This window comes from Rhamphochromis longiceps, linkage group LG6, assembly GCF_057381845.1.
Source record: "Rhamphochromis longiceps isolate RC_006_pf linkage group LG6, R_longiceps_female_GT1.1, whole genome shotgun sequence".
Classification (NCBI taxonomy): domain Eukaryota; kingdom Metazoa; phylum Chordata; class Actinopteri; order Cichliformes; family Cichlidae; genus Rhamphochromis; species Rhamphochromis longiceps.
The window spans coordinates 34,376,844-34,404,315 of NC_140562.1; the positions used below are offsets into that span (position 1 = coordinate 34,376,844).

At 39.7% G+C, this 27,472-nt stretch overlaps 1 protein-coding gene across 2 annotated transcripts; it reads right to left on the minus strand.

Moving 5' to 3' along the window:
• Positions 1–20,228: 20,228 nt before the first annotated feature.
• On the minus strand, positions 20,229–27,184 carry LOC146668446 (uncharacterized). Of its 2 annotated transcripts, XR_014912155.1 has the most exons (3): positions 26,850–27,184; positions 20,555–26,647; positions 20,229–20,352 (listed from the first exon to the last, which is right to left on the minus strand). XR_014912155.1 is itself a non-coding variant. In XM_085410356.1 (2 exons), the coding sequence occupies exon 2, from the start codon at positions 25,884–25,886 to the stop codon at positions 21,024–21,026; it is 4,863 nt and encodes a 1,620-aa protein (XP_085266482.1). In that variant the 5' UTR covers positions 25,887–26,647; positions 26,850–27,184; the 3' UTR covers positions 20,235–21,023. The 2 variants fall into 2 exon arrangements, 1 of the variants encoding a protein (XP_085266482.1); XM_085410356.1 differs by having other exon boundaries at positions 20,235–26,647.
• Between the last annotated feature and the right edge of the window lie 288 nt (positions 27,185–27,472).

Genomic DNA, 27,472 nt, shown 5'->3' on the forward strand with positions numbered 1-27,472 from the left:
GCCTGAAAGTGACATTGTTAAGATGCATGTTCAGATTTAATAAAATTTCAACTGTTTTGCTAGATAGTTACATCAAGCATTTTATGCATGTGTGGTATCTTTGAACCTCTGTGATATTACCATGGTAAACCAAATTTAGCCTCACGGAGAATGAAGTGAGATTATGTTTTAAATTCAAATACTTACATGTGTATTGTACATGTAAGATTGTACAAGATTGCTAAATGTCTCACAAAGAGACTTTCTGAATGCAGTTTTCTGCCTACGTGAAGAAAATAACATTTCTTGTGTCTGACGAGAAAAGAAACTGTGAAGAATAAAACGTTTGCACATGCCTTCAGCCGTTAGCTGGAATCAGCTTCTTACCGTAACAGAACAAAACATTTTCTATCAAAGTCAAACAATTTCATTATTATTTACTTCATTATCAGAGCTTTTTACAGTGTGTCTATCACTGAATAGATGTGGGTTCACAAAAAAGGTTGTATTTCTAAGCAAAATGCTCACCAAGATCTTTTGAATCAAAATTCTTTGAGAAATAATTTGGTTATTCCCATCAAAGTCTGATCAATAAGACAAAAATGAAGTAAAGAATGACTACGGTTTCAGTTTTAATGTTGCACCCCTAAAGTAAAGCTGTTGTTGCAGTCTTTGTTTGTTTTTTTTTTGTCTTTTTTGTTTTGTTTTTTTGTTTGTTTGTTTTTGTGGGGGTTTGGGGGGGGGGGGGGGGGGGGGTGTATTTCTGTGAAGTTTAAGATTCTCTGATCATCACTTGATGCCATTAGCTTCGAACATCTTCAGGCATAAATCTGAAAACAAAATATTTTCCTGCTCCTCTAATGTAATTTTTTTCAGTCTTACACAATAGTTGAAATAACGTGGAGATGAGAAATGTAGATAATGTAAAAAATGATTCTTTGTTTTGAAAGGTGCCAGAGAACGTGTTTGCCCCCTTTCTAATTTCTTAATAAATGAAATGATTTTAAACATTAAATGTGACAAATAACCCATAAAAGAAAAGAAATCATTGAGGGGGGAAATACTATTTTCATGATATTATGTACGTAATATTTTTTTTTAATCTGATCATTATGCTCATTAGAATTTATTCAAGAATCAATCACTGCAGCATGTTTTGCAAAAGTTTGAGGAAAACTGTGTCGGAAAACTGAAATATGAAGCATCTGCCATTTGTAGAATTTTTTAACAAACGCTGTTTGTTTTTCAAAGCTTGTAAAGTGATATTCTGCACCTAATAACCACAATTGTTTTTTGCTTTTTGTTGTTATTTTAATGAGTATCACAAACACATCAGGATTTTATCTTAGCCGACTAAACTGTACCCCAAAGGCCTCTGGTTTAAGTAAAAACACCTGCTATTACTGTGACTGTTATACAAACACCAAGCAGCCGTTGATGGAAGAAATAATGGAACCAGCCCATCAACACCTGCCATTATCCCCCCGTTAATCCAGTCATATCTGTTTTAAGTTCTGTTTTTGTGTGTATGTGTTTGTCCCCATACCTACAGCTACAGAAATAGCTCAGTGAGTGTAATGGGTAGCTGAGGTTAAGAATGGCTGGCCTCCATTACATGCATTGTTTCTGCTCTCAACCAGCTTTGTTCAGATGTTCTGCACTGATCTGACACATTGTTTACGGCCATTATGTGATGTGTGTAAAGGAGGTGAGCAGTGACACTGGTTCGCAGAAGTTGTGCGTTTACTGCCTTTCTCCACCTTCCCCTAAAAAGGTTTCAAAGGTCATCGTTAACCGTTTGTTTGTGACATCAACAATGGTGTTGTTTGTTTACTTTTGTTCATTTCATGTGTGCTTTAGTCTGCATGAACCATCACTATATCCCTAAAAAGTATGTCACACTATGCACAATATACCTATACCTACCTTATTTATTTATTTATTTATTTCATATTCTGTATAGTTTTTCATATTTATATCCTGTTCATAGCCTGTACATAGCTTGTACTCACTACAGCCTGTACATACTTATAGTTATAGAATATTCACAACATACTTCATACCGTGTACATTATAACATACCATAATAGACCCATTTCTGTAATATACTCACATATCTATATTATTGCTAATATATATTGTAATATATCTATATCACTAAAGCACTTCTGGATGGATGCAAACTGCATTTCGTTGCCCTGTACCTGTGCATGTGCAATGACAATAAAGTTGAATTCTATTCTATTCTATTCTATTCTATTCTATTCTAACAAAAACAAACAATCCCCAGTCCCAAAAAAGCCGGGATGCTGAGTAAAATGTAAATAAAAGCCAAAATACAATGATGTAAAAATCTCATAAACCAATACTTTATTCAAAATAAAACACAGAAAATAGGGTTAAATATTTAAAATGTTTAAATTGTTGAAATGCTTAAATTCAGATATTTTACTGTTCTATGAAAAATATTGGCTCACTTTGAATTTTATGGCAATAGTACATCTGAGAAAACATTTTTAAAGCAACATTTGCTCCATATAGCTTTCAGGGAAGGTCTTTTAGTTTATCAGTATCTTCCTGAAGACACTGATAAATGCATACTGCATCTATTAAAACAGAATGGATTCATAGTAGAAGAGACTGGGAACTGAACTAGTCTGCCTGCAGTTCAAATCTTTCACTAGCTGAAAACATTTGGCACATAATTAAATGGAAAATGCAATAAAGAAGGCCCAGGAATATTAAGCAGCTAGACTCCTATATCTGAGAACAGTTCTTCTCCCAAAAGTGCAGCAGCTGGCCTCCTCAGATCCCAGGTGTTTACAGACTGTTGTTGAAAAAAGAGGGGATGCTAAATAGGGGTAAAGAAAAATGAAATCTTGTAATACAAGACTTTATTTATGAATCAAAGTAAAGCAAATGTATTATCAACATGTTTTTTCTTTTCAGTTATCAGAAGTAACTCATATTAATGCAATGATTTAAACAGCAATTCAGTATTGTAGTTCATATTTGGGTTTATTACATCCTGTACAATTATTTTGCTAGTGCACGCCCATACTGCGGTATTATTTTGCCTGTGGTTTGAGTCTGTTGTTAGATGGCTGCTAGACAACATGATTACATCATAATATATCGTGCATATGTAATTTTTTGTGGATGTAAGTTACATGTTATAGTGCACAAAAAAGAGCAGTGAATAAATCAGCTGTCTGTCAACTTGCTTCCATTTTCTGATGTATCTATATCCAAATTTTTTCATTTATTTTAATGTTTAAGAATGTAAAAGCAATGAGGAGTCAAGATAGAAAACATCTATGCTGTGTAGCATAGAATCACTAATCACAGTCATGTACCCAGAATGTTTTCTATTTTTCATTTGTTAGAGCATCCTTCATCTGAACCCTTGCAGTCACCCATGCTGTGATTAAAGCTTTCAAATGCTTTGTTTTATGACAAGCACCAGAAGTCATTTCTCATCATCAGTAGCTTCAGGTACGTCTTTACTATTGCTCAGATGGCGTCATCAAAATGTAATATTGAAATTTAAAATGGAAGAGAACATGATATCTGAACCAAACCCATAAGCAGTGACAGAGAAACTACACTCAACAAAAATATAAACGCAACACCTTTGTTACTGCTCCCATTCCCCATGGGATGGACGTAGAGACCTAAAATTCATTCCAGATACACAATATAACTATCCCTCCCAAACAGTGGTCACAAATCAGTCCAAATGTGTGGTAGTGGGCACATCTGCCATATTGAGATAATCCATCCCACCTCACAGGTGTGCCACATCAGGATGCTGATCTGACATCATGAGTAGTGCACAGGTGTACCTCAGACTGCCCACAACAAAAGGCCACCCTGGAATGTGCAGTTTTGTCTCACAACAAAATGCCACAGATGCCACAAGCAATGAGGGAGCGTGCAATTGGCATGCTGACAGCAGGAATGTCAACCAGATCTGTCGCCCGTGCATTGAATGTTCATTTCTCAACCATAAGCCGTCTCCACAGGCGTTTCAGAGAATATGGCAGCACATCCAACCGGCCTCACAACCGCAGACCTCGTGTAACCACACCAGCCCAGGACCTCCACATCCAGCAGGTTCACCTCCAAGATCGTCTGAGACCAGCCACCCAGACAGCTGCTGGAACAATTGGTTTGCACAACCAAACAATTTCTGCACAAACTGTCAGAAACCGTCTCAGGGACGCTCAACTGCATGCCCGTCGTCCTCATCGGGGTCTTGACCTGACTCCAGCTCGTCGCCATAACAGACTTGTGTGGGCAAATGCTCACATTCGATGGCGTCTGGCACGTTGGAGAGGTGTGCGCTTCACGGATGAATCATGGTTCACATTGTTCAGGGCAGATGGCAACTGAGAATGTCCCAGTTCTTGCATGGCCAGCATACTCACCGGACATGTCACCCATTGAGCATGTTCGGGATGTGCTTGACCGGCGTATACGACAGCGTGTACCAGTTCCCACGAATATCCAACAACCTCGCACAGCCATTGAAGTGGAGTGGACCAACATTCCACAGGCCACAATTGACAATCTGATAGACTCCATGCGACGATGTGTTGCACTGCATGAGGCAAATGGTGGTCACACCAGATACTGACCGGTTCTGGGTCCCCAGACCCCCAATAGCGCAAAAAACTGCACATTCCAGGGTGGCCTTTTGTTGTGGGCAGTCTGAGGTACACCTGTGCACTACTCATGATGTCAGATCAGCATCCTGATGTGGCACACCTGTGAGGTGGGATGGATTATCTCAATATAGCAGATGTGCCCACTACCATTTGGACTGATTTGTGACCACTGTTTGGGAGGGATGGTTATATTGTGTATCTGGAATGAATTTTAGGTCTCTACGTCCATCCCATGGGGAATGGGAGCAGTAACAAAGGTGTTGCGTTTATATTTTTGTTGAGTGTATGTTACTGTATGAGAAAATGACATGCTTTTGTTTTTATATTTTTCTAGGTAAATGGGAGATTGTGCCAGTATAAGTGGGCATTTCATTTCATTTCATTTATTTATTTATTTCACACTTGGTACAACAGATCAAACAAACCAACCACACTTTCTATCAATAAAGCCCTACAACCATGTGTGAAAAGGAGCAGGAACAAGAAAATATTCTTATTAAACCCTGCCCCCTATCTACATTCCAACTTATATTACAAGTGGGCACCAAAAATCAGGGAAAAAACTAATATTAACATTTATCTCCGGTCCTAACCCAAACCAAACAACAAATTTACAATCAGAATATACCACTCCACATAGTAACAAGGAGAAAATAAAATTAAAATAAATAAAACAAAAAATTATAATGGATCCATTTTCAATGAACTCCAATTTCATTCGCATTCTTCATATTGAGTTATCGTTTTAAGCATGTAACACTTTTTTAAACAATGTAAACTTATACAATTCTTTAAATTATAATGAAGAGAGTTCCACAGTCGTATAACCCTAACCGTTGGACTCATTAATCTTTGTGTAGTCCTAGCTAGCTGATGCTTAAAATAAAATTTCCTTCTGCTGTCTTCTCCCCCTGAACACATTAAAAATACTCTTTGTAACTTAAAGGGCAAAATATTATTTTTAGCCTTAAACATAATTAATAGTGTGCGTAATTTCACTAAATTTCCTAATTTTAATAATTTTGATTTTATAAATAATTTATTTGTATGTTCTCTAACGTTATGAATCATTCGTATCACTTTCTTCTGTAATACGTTTAGAGGTTTTATAGTATTCTCATATGTATTCCCCCAAACTTCAACACAGTAACTAAAATATGAGAAAAACAATGAAAAATATAAAATGTGCATTGTTTTATAATCTAATAAATCTCTTACATTTCCCAAAATATAAATGCTTTTAACCATCTTCTTTCTAATATACTCAATATGAGATTTCCACGTCAAATTTTCATCTACTATTACACCCAAAAAACGAAATTCAGTAACTCTTTCAATCAATTCTCCATCAATGGACATAATGACTTCATCCTCCTTTTGTTAGGGTCCCTGGGTTGTTGACCCAGTGTTTTGTGTTTTTGGTTCTTTGATTTTGTTATTTCATTATATTCTAGCTTTGCTTTACGGGTTTTTCTTAGTTAAGGTCCTCTGGGTGGGGTTTGGTTAGAGTTTTAGTGTTTTGGTTTTCTGTCTGTGTTCCTTTGTTGCTGTCTCCCCTGTCTGCTGTATTCCCACGTCCAGTCAGTGTCTGTGTCTGCCCTGGTCCCACGTCTCTGTTCCCTTTGTTATAGTGCTTGCCTGTGAGTCTGTGTTATGTTTCCTGTTTTACTTTGAAAGTCCTTGTCTCATGTTAATGTGTTTGGTTTTGCTTCTCCTTTGTCTCGTCAGGCCTGATTTGCCCCAGCTGTGTTTCCCTCCTGTTACCCACTCCCTGATTGCTCCTTCTGTGTATTTTAGCTCTGTGTTTCTCTGTGTCTGTGTCGCGATCTACCGTTTATTTTGCTGTGTGTTTTGTCAATCCACCGGTGTTAGTTTATTTTGATTTTTTTCCAGTTATGTTATGTTTGAGTTCAGCATTAAAGCTGTTTTGGTTTAAGTTTGTCTCTGGAGTCTGCACCTTGGGTCCTATTCCTGTCCGCACACAGCCGACACACAACACCTTTAGACGATTGCCAAATATCATGAAGTATATTCGGCAAAAACAGTGTCTTTACAATTCTAACAAGCTTCAAGTTCAAGATTCGGTATGACCAGCTTTGTTCTTCAATACAACCTGAACTGTCTAAGGCAGGGGTAGGCAACCTTTCTGATGACGAGTGCCATTTAAAATTTCCTCAGAAGTCAGTGTGCCACATGATTGCATTAGCAATAAATTTAATAACGCTCTATATTAACAGTTATACACTATATAGAACAACTTTATAGAATTATATTTGTTCGCAGATGTTGGCAGCTGTTACAGGAAAAATGATTCTATGTTTCTTTACCTTCTTTTAAATGTACAAAGATGCCTTTTGTCTGCCCTCTGCCTATGGTTAGATTAGTTTAGAATTATCTTTTTAGACTTTCCCAGCAAACACATCTTGTTTCTGGGACATATTGTTTTAGATTGTTTTATCTTCCCTAGCTCTCTGCTGACGAGACTAGCACCATATATGGAGTTGTTTTATTTTATCTGTTTATTATTTGTTATCCTGTTCTCACTGTCTCTGTGCTCTGTGCCTATAAAAATTACCAAGCCACTGTGCATGGTGTGAGTTGTTCTTAGCAGCTCACCCGTGTACACGTTTGATAAAGAAAGTAACTTTGTCTCATTGTGTCTTTATTTCTCCTGGGTCTTTTACAGAGTTTTCCCCCAACATTTCTTGGTCCTTCGGAGCCGGAGCGCCTCCATCGTGTCCCATCTCCGTGACCAGTCCACGTTGTTCGTCTGTCGACAGCCCACACACCAGGTGTGTGGTCAAAGACCAAGGGCGTTAAATTCGAGTCTTGGCCAACGTTCTTAGAAAGCGACCCACGGTGGTGGGGCCCGATCGAGGTGGACCAGACCCGGCGACACTGACCAGGTAGATACAGACACACTGACACAATCTTGCGTAAAAACGTATTTTAAATTCAGGGAATTTAAAATAGCGAAAGTAGCTCGTCGCGACTGGAAGCTCCCCACTTCTGTGGGTTTAAAGTAGCTCGTCGGCTGGTAGCTTGGAGCTCGTCGACTGGAAGCTCCCCACTCTTGTGGGTTAGGTTTGGAGCTCTGGGTAGCTCCCCCAGCTGGGTCAAGGGAATAAGTAGCTCGTCTACAGAAAGACTGGCAGCTCCCCTTTATTATAAGGGTTCCGATCGCGCGAATAAGTGTGAATGTGTGTGTGTGTATTGTTTTAATTAACGGAGCAAGCTGAATTTTCACGGTCCAATAAGAGACTGAGCTGCTCCTACTGTGTTTTTCTTTTACTGCTATTCACTGACGTGCTGGTGAGTTGAGAGAACGGTCGAGTTCCGTCTCGTAAAGTTCACACCGCTTTTGGAAATAGTCCGAAAGTAGAAGGGCGTGTGAGCATTCACTCTCGTCTCTAATACCAGCGAAGGTGATAGCAGCTGTATCGTGTATACATTACTTAATAAACAAAAATAAGTAAATACATAAATAAGATGGGTAATCAAGCAAGTGAAATTAAAACTCATTCCTGCTGACGAGCAGTGGTGAGAAAAGAAAAGTCCAGACGCCGGACAAAAACAGTGTCTGTAAACTGAGAGATTTAAGAAAACAAAATATAAACAGTCAGAAGAACAGAATCCAACTGCCAGTTTAGTAAAACCAGAAGACGAGACACTGTGCAGTGCCCACAATCCTTTTAGTAAACCATCACTCATTCCTGCAGCCGCATCTGCAGCACCACCCATATCAGGAAGAACATAATAATCCCTTATTAAGTGAAAACTAGAGATCAAAGTAGTTTGAGTTAGTTTAAAAGGGTTGAAAACAGACCCCACTGAGTAGATATAAATATAAAAAGTACGAAATAAAGATAAACAAAGGGAAAGTTACAGTAGAAATTATCTTTAGAGTATTTGAAATTAATAATAGCAAGGATAACAACCTGTAAAGTGATATTATCAATGAAACACAGTTGGCATGATGACCATGCCCAGCATGTATAAAATGAATATAAAGCAAATAATTCACACGAAAATATTTTAATAAGATAAATAAGGTATATTAAGGCTGTGTCACTGTTCAGCCAAGGACAGTGTGTGAAAAGGTAACTGTCTCCACCCTGGGAAAAGGATGATTCTGCAGGTCATCTGAAGCCCTTGATGGATACAAAATAAAATATAAATAATATATTATAATAGAACTGCCTGGTCCGCCATGCAACAGAGAGAACAAATGTGACCGCAGATTGGATGAATTCTAAATTATCTGTTTGCTGAATAAGATGATCCTAACTAACAAATTGGCTCAGTAGTAGTATAATGGTACACACTGATAAAATATTATAATATGCTATTGCTGTTATATAAGACAAAGAGGATAATATTAACAATGACATAATATTAATATGAAGAGGCACCTTAATCGGTTATGATGTGAGGTGGATAATTGTTAAGCAGTAGTCTGCATCAAGCTTAAGGTTTGCTGAAACTCAGTGTAATGACATGTGAGATGAAGACAATACAGAGAATAACTAAACTAATGAAGTGCATAGAGGCACTTGACCAGCTTGAAACTTATCATTCTAGAATGACACATTGCTGAGATATAGAGCACACCTATAATAACAACCAATAAGCAAAACCCTGTAGACAACAGCTAAAACTACAGGATTGAGAAGCTGAATTAAATATGTAGACACTGCTACGCTGATGAGCATGTTCCACATTTTCTTTTCTTTTTATTTATTTGTTTCTTTTAGAGCAGAAGCTGCTATTCTGCCCAAAGAAAGACTCTAGGTCTGACCAACTGTTTCAGTCATGGGCAAAAAGATGACAGTCAATAAAATTCTAAAAGATAATTTATTGACGAAAAATATATCAAGAGATAAAAGATAAAACAGTCCAGTGTCCCACTTATGAATTGTATAAAAACACACAGTCCCAAGGCCAGAGCCAGCTATGCCACACGGCCAAGTTGCACCCCACATGTTGCCTTTAACAGGGTTAGAAGTTGTCCTTGGAGACCCACCACCCTGCAAGCATATAGTCAGTGGTCACTCAAGCCTCTGGAACTCTGCTGCCTTTAGGCTGTGGCATATAATAGGCCCTGGACTGCACAGAGAGACAAAACAACACAGCAGTGTTTGTAGTGTGGGCTAGATGTAGACCAGTGTATCAGTGCAATCAAGTACACCTGCCTCTAATTAGTCCAACCCCATTCCAGCCATTGGCTCACCAAAAATGTGACAACCACAAAACCACTCCCAACCCAGTGCAACTTCACACAATAATATGGAGCTGAATTAACACAGGCACATTAGTCTACCATGTTACAAGCTGCATGCTATTACAAGCCAACATATGCAGACTTCTGCCTTGTACGGGTGGCAGCATTATTCTTTTTCTTTTGTGTCCTGACACGTTTATGTTTTTTGTTTTTGTTTGATTATTTTGTTGGTTTTGGAAACGAATTTAAACGAACTTGTGACAATACTTGAGAATCACAGTGACACATAGTGATTAGGCATATGATTGAAAAATGCCTAGGTTTAGAGCTGTGAGCTATGAGCTGTGAGCAATGCAAAGTTAAATATATATATATTTGTATAAATGGGAAACAACCCTAACTTGAAAGTTTGAAATGTGTGAGATCCATGACTTGTTTGAAGAACTAGAAATTATCTAAAAATGCCTTAAGTGAAAATGTAGAGTTGCATCTATTCTCCCAAACCAAAAAAAAAAAAAAAAGGAGAAGAAGCATTCTGTAACTTAGAAATAAGGCTGACGTGTTGACAACAGACTAAAACACTAATTCGCAGGTGGCTATCAGGAACAGAGAGGCGAGCAAAGTCACAAACACCAAGGCTGCAGACAGCCACGCAGCAACAGCAGATAACATAGAGACAACGCCTGCTAGAACCGTTTTGAAACCTCAGCAAAACAATTTGTCAGAACGTGCATGACGTGTCAAAAATATAATGCTCAGGGAAACCTGAGACCACACAATCCATATGGACTTTATTGAGCTAAATGAATGCCAAGGGTAAAAATACACCCTAGTGGTTATAGATGTATTCTCAAAGTGGCCAGAAATCTACCCAGTGAAAAAGGCAGATACAATTTCAGTAGCAAAATGTATGTCTAAGTTGTAGGAAAATAAAGAGATGATTGTAAATGACGAAGAATGTAATGATGTCTATCAAGTGTCTTGCAGATCACAGCCCGGTGACTGGGTTCTGATCAAAGTGCTCCAAAGGAAAAACTGGAGCTTGCAAAATTGCGGAACGACCATCCTGGATCCATCAGAGTCACTGCAGGCGAGTCAGTGAAGCCATCTAAACACAGCTGACGGCAGGCTTGCCCACTTGTTGTGATCTCGCCCGGTGGAGGGGTCAGCTTTCCTGGCCGGGGGGTCTACTCGCGACAGGAGGGTGTGTCCCGTCGTCATGAGGTGGTGGCTCTTAATAACTGCAGCGGCCCTGACCATGGCCGGGCTCCTCATCTTTGCTTCTGTGAGGGACAATAAGTCACGCTACATGGAGAAAAGGCAGACACTGTATGACAAAGGAAAGTACATCAAGTTTCCCCATGGCTATGCCACTAATTTCTGGTGGCAGTTTATGAACACTACAGCTTACTGGAATAATAAAACTGACTGCTATGCAAATACATATACACTTTCTGCCCACCAAGGAACGAGAGGAAGTGTATGGACTGTTCACTCAACGAAACCTGTGCCAGTAACGCGACACTGATGAGCCTCAACTGTCGCTCCAACTACAGCTACCGAATGATACTACAAACAAAGACTCATTACCAGACAGGATGTGCACGGACGGCACCAAGCAGTAAAGGAACCAGAGTTTCGCATCTGAGGAGGAGTGAAATTCTTACAGAGCTTGATCCCCGGCATTGGAGTTGCCGAGGTGCGGGATCACGTGGAAATCAACCGATATGCTCTGCTACGACACATCAACTTGACTAAGACCCTGGGAACCGCCTTAGCAGGAGAACAGCAGGCCATCAGAACGATGGTGCTGCAGAACAGACTGACTCTAGACCTGCTAACAGCATCACAAGGAGGAGTTTGTAAGCGGAGACATTTATGAAGCTTTGCAGAATTTGACCATTCTGCAGAAATATGTCACTGACCACACATCTGGAGCAGCTACACCGCCATGTCTAAGAGTAATGATTTCAAAGATGATAACAACTACAATGACTGCTTATGTTGCCATGCCTCAAGAAGAACAGCATCCCGTTGCAATTCTGTTAGAGGAGAACTTGTAATAACTGCTAATGAATGACGTGGTGATTAAAAATGACTTGTCAAGTGATCACGCACTGATTAAAACATTAGTAGGTTATGCAGGTTTTCATCCTTTTATTTTTTGAAGTTTTCATCCTTGTATTTTTTGAAGTTTTCATTTTACATATTAGGTTTTCATCATTTTTAAATACAAAGTTTTCATTTTAGTTTTCATCCTTTTATTTTTTGTAGTTTTCGTTTTAAAATATAAGGTTTTTATCCTTTATTTTTTGTAGTTTTAGTTTTATTATTTTTTCTTGTTTATTCCACTTGTTATTTCATTTACTATGATTTTCATTTACTATGTTTTTCTTTTTATTATTTTCTTTTGTTTTATTCTTTAGACCAAATGATTTCCATTTCTGCTATGCTGACATTTTGAAAATTAAAAAATTGCTTAAGATACTTAATAAATAACCTTCACAGAAAATTGTTGTATACATTTAAAATAAGTTAAAACAGGAGGGAATGTTACAGGAAAAATGATTCTATGTTTCTTTACCTTCTTTTAAATGTACAAAGATGCCTTTTGTCTGCCCTCTGCCTATGGTTAGATTAGTTTAGAATTATCTTTTTAGACTTTCCCAGCAAACACATCTTGTTTCTGGGACATATTGTTTTAGATTGTTTTATCTTCCCTAGCTCTCTGCTGACGAGACTAGCACCATATATGGAGTTGTTTTATTTTATCTGTTTATTATTTGTTATCCTGTTCTCACTGTCTCTGTGCTCTGTGCCTATAAAAATTACCAAGCCACTGTGCATGGTGTGAGTTGTTCTTAGCAGCTCACCCGTGTACACGTTTGATAAAGAAAGTAACTTTGTCTCATTGTGTCTTTATTTCTCCTGGGTCTTTTACAGAGTTTTCCCCCAACAGCAGCTATTAGCGAATAGTTATCAGCTATTTTGAAACAAAAAAAAAGACACTTTTTATCCATAACAAGAACTCCATAACAGCAAATGAACTGTACAACAGAACATGCAAATGCTATTTATGATCTCCTCACAACAATGATAAGAAAAATAAACTGGGCCAATATGGCATGTCTGTTAATACAGAGACACACATGTTAATGTGATCTCTGGTAAACCTGTTTCTCCATCACCTGTTCAGCTCTGATGATTCAGTAAGGACATCTCCTCGTCCCATTTTCATGTTTCCCTCTCACCAGATATACAAACTGATATCATGACCAGCAGCTTTACAGCTGTGGCTCCAGCAAACATCAGCTGATACTAGAAATTATTATTAAATAAATTCTAACAACAGCTGATCAAGCTTAAACTTGCTGCTGTTGTTTAGCGCGACATCCGCCGGTTTCCTCTTTCTGGCACAAATTGGGCGATAAACAAACAAGAGAGAAAAGCCAATCAGCTGATCATTGATCCGTTTCATGATTGAAGTAGAAACAGGAGAGGGAGGGGGAAAGAATGAGAGAAGAAGAGGCAGCTGCAGCGTAACGATAGAATAACTCCAGCTTTGTGTCTTTTTCCATTCTAGCTGAAGTACGGGACAAACTGTTCCTTTTCACCTCAACACAAAACACGTAATATTTTCTCTGAATGCGGGACGATTCCGTCTTTTTAGGGGACGGTTGGCAACTCTAATAATTAACCTTATGAATTACATAAAGTTCACTATCAGTAACATCACAGCACCCACCCAGCTGTATAGAAACCCCGTCATGCTAGCTAGTACGCAGTACGAGTTATTGTAACTGACTGTAAAAAGTCAGCATAACGAAAATAAACTCCACCTAAACTTGGTTTATATCTGACCCAGATAGACTGCAGGTCATAACTTCTTACCTGAAGTTCAGTTCACCTGACACTCGGACCGGCGGCCGCCTCGGGGCTCTCCTCCTGCCTCCCCTTTCCCTCATCCACCTGCTGGCCTCCACCACTTGCTAATGTTACTGAATCTGTGGAAGCTCCGCCATAGCCACCACCAAACAACTGAGTTATTTTTACACACCGGCCAGCATCTGGCCAATCCACCACCTTTCATTGTTTATACCGTTACAAAGAAAAAAAAAGTCACTGGACCACTGGGCAAATGCCCAGTATGCCCGATGGCCAGTCCAGCTATGGCACGCGTGCCTAGGGTTGCCAACCCCTGGTCTAAGGGAGCCATTCCTGTAGTTTATTTAAGTTGTCCAGGCTTCTTGGAGGGCATTGCAAAGCTCTTCTTTGGACGTTGGTTGTCTTTTGTTCTGTTCTCTATCAAGATGATCCCAGATTGTGTTGTCTTTGGCATTTTTCATAGATTCCATCAAACAAATGAGCAATGAATAATTTGTTGATGACTGATAGGCCAATGTGCAAAGAAACTTTGAACTTCAGAAACTTGAGAAAGTGTGGTGCACTTTTAATACATTACAAGAAAGTCTTAACTCCAAAATAAAGAAATGAGGGGTACCTCAAATCTTTGCACCCCTCATTTCTTTGCAGTCAAATGTTTTGATGTTACATTGTCCTTCTTTTGTCAGCATCAAAGCATATTTAAAGTAAGAAAAGAAAACCCTGGCTTCACATCACTCACACTATTTTGACTCCTCACGCCTGGTTAATTCATCCCAGCTGTACACTAGTTGTAAACTAGGTAGCAAAGGACACTTCAACTCAGTTTGCCTCTGGATTAACCCACCTCAATTTATTTTCTTCCATTTTGTTTAGTTTTTTGTTTTTTTCTTTTTAATTCCATTTTCTGTATATTTTTGAAACACAGGATTCACATGTATTTTTGCTCATGAAGAAACCTTTTTAGTTTAGACAAATATTCCAAGGGTGTATTTGCATATAATTATGTCTCTTCACTGACATGCATCCATGCCGCCTCTAAAATTCACTTCGCGTTCTTTGGGAATCCTCAGTATGATAGGTTTAATTGTACTTCTCGAAATTAAACTGAAAAGCACTGAGCACAAGCTGTGTGTTCTCTCACCAGGTGTGATCATCATGATTTGTGATGAGAAGAAAAAGAAGAAAAACCCTCATGCAGCCAGAAATATTTTTCAAGAGACTGAATAAAATTTGTAAATTAATTTGCCTCTATAAAATTGCCTCTATGTGTAGTAAAAAACCAAATCTCTACTTAAAATGACAATAACAATTACATTCATTTAGGATTTAAATACCATTTTCCAACCCATGAAAATCCAGCCCCTTTACAGAGTCTTATTGCTGTGTGTACACACACACACACACACACACACACACACACACACACACACACACGGAGGGACAGCTGACACTCTGCAGATGGTGTCCAGCCTCACAAAGCAGCATACATATGCAAGTTATAACTCAGCCAAATCCTCTACACTGAGACCTGGCAGAACGCTGAAGGTCTACAGCCAACTGACTAACATTTACAGGGAAATCACCCACCTGCACTCAAAATCCAGCCACAGATGGTGAAACGGAGTTTCTGTTCAGGGAAAGCAGAAAAGAATGCGACCACTAATTTTGTCAGCAGCCTTGTGTTTGTTTATAGACATAGGCAAAAGACGGTCGGAGGTGACAGAGGACCGCAGAGACTGTTTTCTTCTCAGGCCCACCAGAGCCTTTGAATTGTTTGCTGTCAAGGTGTTTCAAGTGATATAATGGAGGCAAGGAACAGGGTGAAGCTACAAAAAATCTGCTCATTTTCAGGTACACTCTATAGATGACTGCTTCCACTGAAGGCTAAGCTCAATTTCTAAAAGAGAATTGTGGAAGAATAGCACTTACCATGAAAGTAGTTTGAATTGCAATAAAACTTTGCAACAATCAGGTACCACGATAAGTGGATTCTGGCATGCACCAGTCAGTTTTATTTCATCGTTGCCAAACTGGTTTCGAGTTAGAAAAAAACACTGCCTAACACATACTGGCTGCAAAGGTTACAAGTGTAGTGGCAGACTGATAGCCATACCCTGAGCTTTGGTTGTTTTGGTGATATTTACACAGAATTACATAAACCTTTAAATTAAAATTTTATTTAATATTTTCTTTTCTAAGCTAAGGCTTTACTGAGCTCAGATAAGCATTAAATTGATATGAATTTTAAATTTGGCAACAGATATTATGTGTTCATCTCTTCAGGCCCATCTGCTTTTGCTGAAGCCAAAATTAAAAAAAGAATGGCCACAAATATATATGTAAGTTACAGGGAAAGTTATATAAAGTTTCTTAGCAAACTGCCAGGACACCTTCAGAAAAGGTCCCATACCCAGGGGTGTATTCACTGCAACCCTATATCATTCCCTGTGTAAGTGTTGATGAACTTAAAGGGTTGACCAGACAGAAATAATTTCCAACTTTCCAGTTTTTATTAGCATAACAAGCTAACTGTCATCTCTAAGGTCCCACTCGTATTCAGTATCCTCCAGCCAAAACGTGTAATATCTAACAACGTTACGGTGGAAGAGGTCTGATAATGTTCTCACCTCTCGAAGAAATCTTTCTTTAGGCTCACAAAACCTTCGACATTCAACCCTCCATTGCTCCACCCCTGCAAAGTGTCTGAATTTAAAAGGCTGTACAAAGTAATTTAAGTTTCCACATCTTGTGAGATGCAAACCTTAACCAGATCCTGTCCCAGTGTACAGAGATTGCTATTTTATAACTTTTCATGCGAACAAAAAGGCAGAACACCATGTTATTTTAAATTAGTAACTTAGTTACATTACTAGTTACTTCCATCAAAAGTAACTCAGTTACTTCAAGTTACTCGTTACTTTCAAAGTAACTAGTTACTAGGGAAAGTAACTTTGGTTTTACTCAGAATTCTCTTGTTAACGTGTTGCTTCCATAACTGGATACCCAGCAAGATTGCCAGTCTTCTAGCTTGCTTACTTGCCACAAGTGCACTGTGCCACCTACCAACAGATAGGAAAAAATAATGTGCATATTTCCACGAGAGAAATCCCACGCCTGGACTGTCATTGACTGCTGCCATGATTCTAGCCTACGTCACAGCTTTTGATTGTACTCAGAACTCGGAAATTCTGCCTTCTGAATAGGAAGATGTAGGTAACACCAGACTGCAGATGAGCTGCATACAGGGCTGGACTGGGACAGAAAATCGGCCCGGGCGTTTTGACTAGAGACCGGCCCACCATTATAGGAAAAATCATAAAGCCTTTGAATGAAAACAAACGCTGTTGTGACAGTGATGTACACTGTCTTGATGGTATATATGTATCAATCTATCAATCGTTTGTTGTAAGACTCAGATAATTATTTTTTAAAAGCTAGACATTTTAAATGAGAATAAGAAAGAAAAGTATTCTTTGTGCCCCCTTTCCCTGTTAATGCCCTACCTGGCCCCCTGGCAAAACTTTGCTAGATCCACCCACAGTTAGCAGCTGTCAGCTACATAAAAAAGGATCCTGGTGTTATTTGTCTCTCAGAAACAGTTCATAACTTCCCTTCAACTCACCTAAAAGGTAAACCTGTTTCTCCATCACAGCTCTGATGATCCAGTAAGGACATCTCCTGGTTTCATCTTCATGTTTCCCTCTCACCAGCTATACAAACCGACATCATGACCAGCAGCTTTACAGCTGTGGCTCCAGCAAACATCAGCTGATACTAGAAAGTAATATTAAATAAATTCTAACAACAGCTGATCAAACTTAAATGTGCTGCTGTTGTTTAGCGCGACATCCGCTGGTTTCTTCTGGCACGAAGTGAGAGATAAACAAACAAGAGAGAAAAGCCAATCAGCTGATCATTGATCAGTTTCATGATTGAAGTAGAAACAGGAGGGAGAGGGGGAGAGAATGAGAGAAGAAGAGGTAGCTGTGCAGCAAAGACACAGAATAACTCCAGCTTTGTGTCTTTTTCATTCTAGCTGAAGCACGGGACAAACTGTTCCTTTTCACCTCAATACGAAACACGTAATATTTTCTCTGAATACGAGACGATTCCGTTTGTTAGGGGACGGTTGGACACTCTAATAATTAACCTTATGAACAAAATAAAGTTCACTATCAGTAACATCATAGCACCCACCCAGCTGTATAGAAACCCCGTCATGCTAGCTAGTACGCAGTACGAGTTATTGTAACTGACTGTAAAAAGTCAGCATAACGAAAATAAACTCCACCTAAACTTGGTTTATATCTGACCCAGATAGACTGCAGGTTATAACTTCTTACCTGAAGTTCAGTTCACCTGACGCTCGGACCGGCGGCCGCCTCGGGCTCTCCTCCTGCCTCCCCTTTCCCTCATCCACCTGCTGGCCTCCACCACTTGCTAATGTTACTGAATCTGTGGAAGCTCCGTGATAGCCACCACACGAAGTAACGAATAACAAGCCTATCTAAATCCCAGTATTGATTAACGCGTTCCTGATTTTGGCATAATAACTAGTTACCGTGCTCAATACCACAATAACAACGTAGTTACTGTAACGCGTTACTTAATAATAGTCCCAACACTGATGACTTTAGACAGAAAACACTGTCAGCATACTGCGTCACTTCAGTGTAGCTCTTCATAGTTGTTATAAATGCATTTGCCTTCAGTTGTCAGACATGTCCTACAAATGCGTTTTCCGGCATGCTCTAATGCCACACTGAAACCAGAATGTCTTTTTGTCTTAAAACAGTACAACTTTTTGAACTCCTGCCCCCATATTCATCCCCAGGCCCGTCACAGCATCTTTAGACATTTAAAGATTTATGTATAGTGTTGGGCTCTGACAGCAGGATTTTCAGTCAGTAGACAGTCAAACTAAACTCCTTAAAGTGTATATGTCTATATGGCTGTCCTTGCAGCCCGTACATCAGGGGTTTGTTACGCTTAATCGGTGGAAGCGTCTTCAAGGGCAAAACACAGAAACTGAAAATCTGCAGTCCTTGAAAAGTTTGATTGGTGTTGAGAAATGAACCATGGTTGGTCTATTTCTTTCTCTGGAAAGCTGGTTAGTCTAAGGCTGTGTAATCAACACGCTCACTATGGTTTTATGCTTCTTTGCCTGGCATTTAAATGAAAAACAGTGATTGATTTTACCCTTTACAGCTGGTTCATGATTTCTCACATTGCTCTTGTGTTATAGAGGCAAGAGCAATATACAGAGGCTTGCATTTCATTAAAGCTTAATGAACTTTATTTAATTGTAATCAGTCATCTAGAAAAGAGAACATATTGGGCCTTTGAAGGAATGTAAATATTAATGACTAGTTAAATGATGAGGTTGTTGCTAGGTGTTTATTCAGGCCCCAAACTGCCGCACCGACCTACATAACATCCATTTAAACTTCTCCCACACAGTGAAATCATCGGTTAAGTGTGTTTGAAATTTTTGCAGAGAACTTCAGTGATATGTTTGTTTTTCTCTACTCCTACCTGGAAATGGGATCAGACAGAGCTATCAGTCAACACTTGAAGCAAATAACAATATATGTTATTTTAATATATTTAAATAATATAGATACAAATAATATTTGTTTTAAATGTACAATAAATTCTCAACCTAAAAATGACTGTCCTTATCTGACGTGCTATTCAAGACACTGGAACACACAAACCCCAAGAGGATCAAAGAACCCTTTCCTGTCCCTCGACAACCTCTGATTTCAAGAGATGGTAACCAAGCAACCAACAGCACCATGATTATCATTCATGTGGTAAACCACTTATTTTTTACAGAAAAACTATTTTCCTTACTGTCCCGCCCTGCCCAGTTTCCAAACATAAATGCTTAGGGTGAACAGTAGGGGCTGGGAGTATCAGTGCAGAGAAAGCAGGATGGTAAATACAATTTTCTGTATCTTCCTTTTTTTCTATTTGAGCATTGATTTTTTTTTCCTCTATAAAATAAACTGGGAGATGGATTCAGATTTAACAGCAAACAGGACTATACTGCATTCATATTGTACTGTAATATTTTGTGACACTGAATCTTTATAATATGTATTGATCCATTATTTATCCATGACACTTTACCCTCTTCTAATTTTTACTTGTGTCATTAGCAGAAATTATATGAGGCTTTTTATTCCAAGAATAATGCCTGTTTACCAAACCGTGCTGAGAGTAAATGGCTCATATTCTCTTAAAATGTTTTATATTCTATCCAACAGACTTCACAGTCATTGAAATGCGTTCACTGATTACTCTTCTTATATCTAGCTCACAGAAAAATCTGTTTCATTATTGTGGTGATTTTGCCTAATTACATCTATTTCAATATAACTTACACATTTTGCATTATTGCCTAACATTTCCCAGAGCAGACTGTAGATACCAAATTGATTTCTTTTCAGGGATCTGTTTTCATTTCATTTAGCTTGTGTAACTCCCTCCAAGTTGAAAAACGAACACAAGGCGTTCTTGATTTACTGGCATTTATTGCACACGGGCGCCACCAACGATGCCACCAGAGATGCCGTAACGATGCCGTGAGAACTGTACAACAACATAAAATAATCAATTTCCACCGTACATTGTTCTCATAGAGAATAAACAATAAGGTACATCATTAAACAACACAAATGCTTACAATTTACCTTCACAAAATGCTAACATATACACGTGGTTACCATAAACTCGCTCGCTCTATCACAAACAAACATCTTATTTTCTATCACAACATATACAAATTGCATACCTCATTGGCCGCATTAACTTGCAGGGGTTAAATGAAACGCTTCTTGTAGTGTCACTCTTTCCCATAGTCGAACACTCCGTTGCATGCGTCTACATGTTTCTACCACCACCAGAGAGAGACGAAAAGCATGCTGCACTCTACCGAGTGTGGCGTGTAACTGAAAATATTGTCACCCCAAACAACAGACTAAACATTGGTTCCACCCCGGAAACATTCTGTAACCCTTGTAAATGTATTTCCAGCCAACAACATACATTACATCACACACATATATTAACAATAAAGTATTTCACTTATTCATTGTAACTTGAACCATAAAATTGTCTCAAATTGCATAACTGCTGCTGACGGCAGCCACACTCCCACCAAATCATTAATGATTTTTCAACTGAACCTCGTTGTAAAGGCAAGTGTATACAGTCCCTTAGTCACATAGATCACAGAGACAAGAATTCTGAACTATTCAGCTTCAAGTAGGGTAACTGTTTTGTGGATGTAAATCTGCATGCTCCAGCCGACCTCCCACTCTCAACACACCCTTTTCATCCAAGAAAGGATTCAGTTTGTGCAACCTATTTGCACGATCTCTTGTTGTTGTCTGCTTCGATTTCAGATCTTTGATTTCTTCAGAAAACAGTTCGTTTTGAACAGTAGCTATGATGAAAAGCTCTGCCTCTTTCCTCTCCTCAAGACTGGTGACTTCGTTTGTTCTGTACGTCAGACCTTTCAGCTCTTTGAGGTATCGCTTGAGTCGTGCAATTGCTTTAACTAGCCTTGTCCAGTTTGAGAATCTTGAGAAATGATTGAGCAACGAATCTTCTGTGGTCAGTGTCTTATGGACAAAAGTCTTACGAAGTTCTGGATCTTCAGCTCCCAACTCTCCCACCTTAATGTCATCAGCAGGAAGTTTATCCTGCCAGAGAAAATCTGGACCGGTGAACCAGCTGGAAGTAATTAGTCCCTTTGCTGTCAGACCCCGTGATGCATGGTCAGCGGGATTGTTCTCAGAAGTCACATATCTCCATTGGTCTGGATCGGAACCTTCTTGGATACGCTGAATGCGATTTGCCACAAATATGTGAAACCTTCTAGCCTCGTTGTTGATGTATCCAAGAACAACCTTCGAATCTGTCCAAAAGAATTCTTTGGCTTGAACTTCCAACTCCCTTTTAAGCAGGTCACTCGTTCGCACGGCAATAACTGCTGCTGATAGCTCAAGCCTGGGTACTGTGGTGACCTTTGTAGGAGTCACCCTGGCTTTGCCAATAACTAGAGAGCAGTGGACTTGGTTTGAAACACTGATTGCTCTCAAGTAAGAACATTCACCGTACCCTTTAACACTCGCATCTGAGAAATGATGCAGTTCATATCTTTCGACCTTCTCAAAACCTTCTGGGAGATAACAGCGCTGAATTTTGATGTCAGCCAGGTTCCTTAAATCCAATAGCCAAGACTCCCACCGTGGTTTGAGCTCTTCTGACAGTGGTTCATCCCATCCAACCTTGTCTTGACACATCTGTTGGAGTATTTGCTTTCCAACCAGAACAAATGGTGCCACAAAGCCGAGAGGGTCATAGATGGATGCCACAGTTGATAAGACTCCTCTTCTAGAAAGTGGGCGTTCATCCACAATCACTCTGAAATGGAACTGGTCTGCAACAATGCACCATTTGATTCCCAGAGCTCTCTCAATTTGGGACTCACCAAGAACCAAGTTGCGGTTTCGTACTGAATCTGCACGTTCACTCTCTGGAATGGATGCAAGTACCTCATGATCGTTAGAAATGAATTTGTGAATTCGCAGTTTGCCAGCACTGCAGAGTTGCCTTGCTTCCTTTACTAACTTAATGGCTTCATCCTTGGTTGCGACACTTGTGAGCCCATCGTCCACGTAAAAGTTTCGTTCAATGAACTGAATGGTCGTTTCACTGTAGTGACCATGTCCTTGGGCAGCAACATGTTTCAACCCAAAGTTTGCACAACCAGGGGAAGAGGCAGCTCCAAATAGATGCACTCGCATGCGATAGACTGATGGTTGAGCCTGGAAGTTTCCATCGTCCCACCAGAGAAATCTCAAGTAGTCCTGGTCCTCTGCTTTGACGTGAAACTGATGGAACATACGCTCGATATCGCACATTATGGCAACTTGTCCCTTGCGAAAGCGACAGAGAACACCTATCAGGCTGTTCGTTAATTCTGGTCCGGTAAGAAGGTGATCATTTAGTGACACGCCTTCAAATCTTGCTGAGCAGTCGAATACAACCCGTATTTTTCCTGGCTTGTGTGGGTGATACACCCCGTGATGAGGAATGTACCACACAGGACTGTTGTTAATTTCTCCTCTTGGGACCTTTTCTGCATCCCCATTTGTTATGATTTCACTCATAAAGGTCGTGTAGTCCCTTTGATATTGTTTGTTCTTTTCAAATCTTCCTTTCAAACATCGAAGCCTATGGACTGCACACGTCTTATTGTCTGGGAGATTTGGTCGATCTTTCTTGAAGGGGAGCGGCATTTCACAGTGACCATCCGCCTTGATTTTGATTCCTTCTTCCATGATGGTTAGGAAACGCAAGTCTTCCTGAGATAGATTAGCATCCTCTACTCTTCTCTCACTGAAGTCAGACTCAAGCATCCTCAGCACATCTGGCGGTGAAATGAACTCCTTGACTTGGGTTCGACATATATATTTCACTTCGTTTGTGAGCTTCTTAGATGTCTGGAGGTGAGGTTTCACTGACTTCATGACAATCTTGTGACTGCTTCCTATAGCATCACCATAGTCGACACATGGGCTAACACAACCGACTATGCTCCATCCAAGATCTGTCCTTTGAGCAAATGGCTCATTGTCTTTACCTGGGACGACCTCTCGGGGCAGCAAAGCCTGTGGACAGTTGTATCCTATGAGAAGCCCTACATCGCACTCAATCAATGGAGCGATCTCCTCTGCAAGATGCTCTAGGTGTGTCCAAGCTCTTGCCGTTCTTGGTGTAGGAATGTGACTTAGATTGGCAGGGATGAACTCTCTTGAATAGGTTACAGGGAGAGAAATCTTCTTTGATGAATAGAAACCTCTCACCTGCAGTCCAACTAACCTTTGACTCGGGATGATTGTATTTCTGGATGAAAGTGTGGAGAGTTTTAACTGCACAGCCTCCCCTTTCATTTCCAGAGCTTCTGCCTTATCTTGCATAATGAATGTGGTATCGCTTTGGTTGTCAAGTAGTGCATATACAAGAATTTCATTCTCTGGGTTACTTGATGTAGATAGCCAAACTGCGACAACCGTAGAGGAGTACATGCTGTCCATACCTTGCACTACTCTGTTTGACGTGGCTTCATTTGATGGTTCAGGAGTATGTTTGCTCTCTGTTCCTTCCGTTGACTTAGCATATTTCGAGTTTTTTACACTCTCCCCATGCTCATCACTGCCTTTCTCTCTTCTGGTTGCTCTTTCACGGTCTTCATGTAAACATGTTGGGTGTTTTTCCTTACATGTCTCACAAAGACTCCTTCTTTTGCAGGTCCTTGAGAGATGTCCTGGTTGTAAACATCCAAAGCACAACTTCCTTGTCTGAACAAACTTAACGCGTTCCTCAACTGGTCTTTCCCTGAACTTCCAGCATGTCTGTATGCCATGATTGCATCTTTCACAAAAAGTGCATTTCTTACGTTCTGCATTCTCTTCAGAGTTGCTCGCAAGCACCTTTGCACCAATGTTTCGTGCCTTTGTTATCTTTACCTTTTCACCATCATTAAACTTCAGGGCATGAAGAGAAGTCACTGGGTTGCAAGCTATTTTTGCTTCCTTTGTGATGAATTCCACGAACTGACTGAAAGTAGGAAACACATTACAAGTTTCTTCTATCTCAATCACCTTCCTATTCCAACTGGCCACCAGCCAATCTGGCAGTTTTGTTAGAAGTTTTTGATTTTCATCACAGTCGTTCAATACTTCCAGACCCTTAATCTGGGACATTGCAGCCTGGCAGCCTCTAAGGAAGTCTGAAAAATCCCTCAGCTCAACACTGTCTTTGGGTCCGATTTTGGGCCATGCGGCAAGCTTATCCTCGAAAGCTTTAGCTATCACAAATGAACTTCCAAACCTTTCTTCCAGGATGTCCCATGCTGAGTTGTAAGCTGTATCCGTTCCTAATAGGAAGTAGCTTTCAATGGCCTTTTTTGCAGGGCCGCCAACATATTTACGAAGGTAATAGACTCTTTCCCCTACTGGAATGTTTTTCCTGCCTATCAGGGTTTGAAATGACATCTTCCAATCGCTATACCTTAGTGGATCACCCATGAAGATAGATGGTTCAGGTGTTGGGAGACGGCTTACATTAATAGACTCTGCTATTGCTTCAGCGAGGACTGTGATACTATCTGCTTGGTGTATCACGGGATGCTCACGTGGACTCCTTACAACTCCTGGAGATCTATGTTGTTGAGCTGCGTGGTTATGAAGTAACTCTGTTATTTCCTCATCCGAGCTTATGTCTTGTTCATAAACTTGGAGTCGTGCCTTCGCCGCACTTAGCTCCTTAACAGTCTGTAAGCGCTCTATTTGTCTGCGTTTCTCTTCCAGTGCTTTCTTTCTTGCCACATTTTCTTCCTCTTGTAATGCAATCTTCTTTCGATTTTCTTCTTCAAGACTTTCAAGTTCTTGTTGCTCACATTCTATCTCTTGCAGGACCTTTAGTGCAGCTTGTGTAGCAGCTAGCTCTGCTACGGCCTCTTGTCTCTTAATGGAGGAAAGGCTTGACTTTTGTGACTTTATGCTGGAACTGCTTGCAGAGCTTAGACTTCTTTGAGAGCCCTTACTTGTGCCTTGAGAAGCTGAAGATGAAAACACTGAACTAGACTCAGGCCAGACTAAATCCTCTATCTGAACATCTTCGTTATCTTTATTCTGAAGGTAAGTGGTTTCATTGTCCAAGATTATTTTGGATACCGCGTCACAGGTGTCTGCCCTACGACGGATCTCACTGTCTGGGGAAGCACATTTGCGCAAATCTTCATATGCGTGTTTCACATCTGCTGATGCACAACTTAACTTACACATCAAATCCTTCACAACCTCAACAGAGGGGGCTCCCTTTATCATTTTCTTAGCTTGCTTGGCGTTTGCTTTCCATTTATCATAAGTTGTAGTGAAACGATGCTGAAGTTTTTTTGACTTATCATCATGCAGTTGCTGAGCCTTTTCAGTAAGCTTTCGAGGTCTTTGACTTCTTCGTGGCTCTTCTTCACATGACTGCTGTACATTTGTGGCACTACTATCCTCAAGTAAGTCGCCGTTCTTAGTTTCATATTCAGTTGTTTGATCCATTCTGCGATGTTTACTTATTACTTGGCACAAAATAAATTCTAGCTATACCTTTAACAGACATGCGGTTTAACAACAGACCAGCTCAATTGCCTGAAATATTAATAGCTACAAGCTTAACCTTGTCTTTAGGTGAACTTGTCCAAAACATCAAGAATGGATAATACCTTCAAGATTTTACAACACCTTAAACCTTAATAAAATATCTGAATGAATACCATCTTGAGTCGTATAAATATGGTGAACTTTGTTCCTAAACCAACAACACATACGACGCAGCACTTAATTCTACAACACTTCTAGCATCCAAATAACACGAATAGGTAAAATGACTTCACCTATAAAAAATCTTATTAGACAGAACCATGAACTTAGAAAGGAGATATGCAGAGCACAGATTACTTTCAGTTCTTACAGTGTTCCGTTAAACAGTCGTCAAAGTTGACCCACTTCTTAACATTTAACTTGTTTTAAATGCATCACTTAAAGGATCGTCCATGTAAACTTCAACTGTTTGCTGCTTAGGTTAACTGGCGTATGCATAGTCTTATCTGTCTGATGCTAGCGTGCGATGAATTTCTTCTTGCTCAGTGGATGACGACACCGCTACTCGTCTCCTCGCCTCATGCCGAGCAGACTGAGTTCTCACTGTAACTCCCTCCAAGTTGAAAAACGAACACAAGGCGTTCTTGATTTACTGGCATTTATTGCACACGGGCGCCACCAACGATGCCACCAGAGATGCCGTAACGATGCCGTGAGAACTGTACAACAACATAAAATAATCAATTTCCACCGTACATTGTTCTCACAGAGAATAAACAATAAGGTACATCATTAAACAACACAAATGCTTACAATTTACCTTCACAAAATGCTAACATATACACGTGGTTACCATAAACTCGCTCGCTCTATCACAAACAAACATCTTATTTTCTATCACAACATATACAAATTGCATACCTCATTGGCCGCATTAACTTGCAGGGGTTAAATGAAACGCTTCTTGTAGTGTCACTCTTTCCCATAGTCGAACACTCCGTTGCATGCGTCTACATGTTTCTACCACCACCAGAGAGAGACGAAAAGCATGCTGCGCTCTACCGAGTGTGGCGTGTAACTGAAAATATTGTCACCCCAAACAACAGACTAAACATTGGTTCCACCCCGGAAACATTCTGTAACCCTTGTAAATGTATTTCCAGCCAACAACATACATTACATCACACACATATATTAACAATAAAGTATTTCACTTATTCATTGTAACTTGAACCATAAAATTGTCTCAAATTGCATAACTGCTGCTGACGGCAGCCACAGCTTGATATGCAGTGAAAATCGCTGTGCAGCGGCTTGAAACTTGCAGGAGATTACCTTAATTACTACTCCAATGTACGGCAAATGCACAACAGTCACAACTCCAGACCATGTGCAAACCTCTGCAAGTTCTTGCAGAGGTTTTTAATCTTGCTCGAGACAAAAACTCCATTAGATTATAAATCATTGGTCAGCTAGAGGAAATAATTATATACTAATTATATTTAAGTAATTTATACTGTAAATATGTAAATATGCTACACTTT

Bases quoted from the DNA above. Each gene is read 5' to 3' on its own strand.
- LOC146668446 (XM_085410356.1), bottom strand. From the start codon at position 25,886: ATGGATCAAACAACTGAATATGAAACTAAGAACGGCGACTTACTTGAG.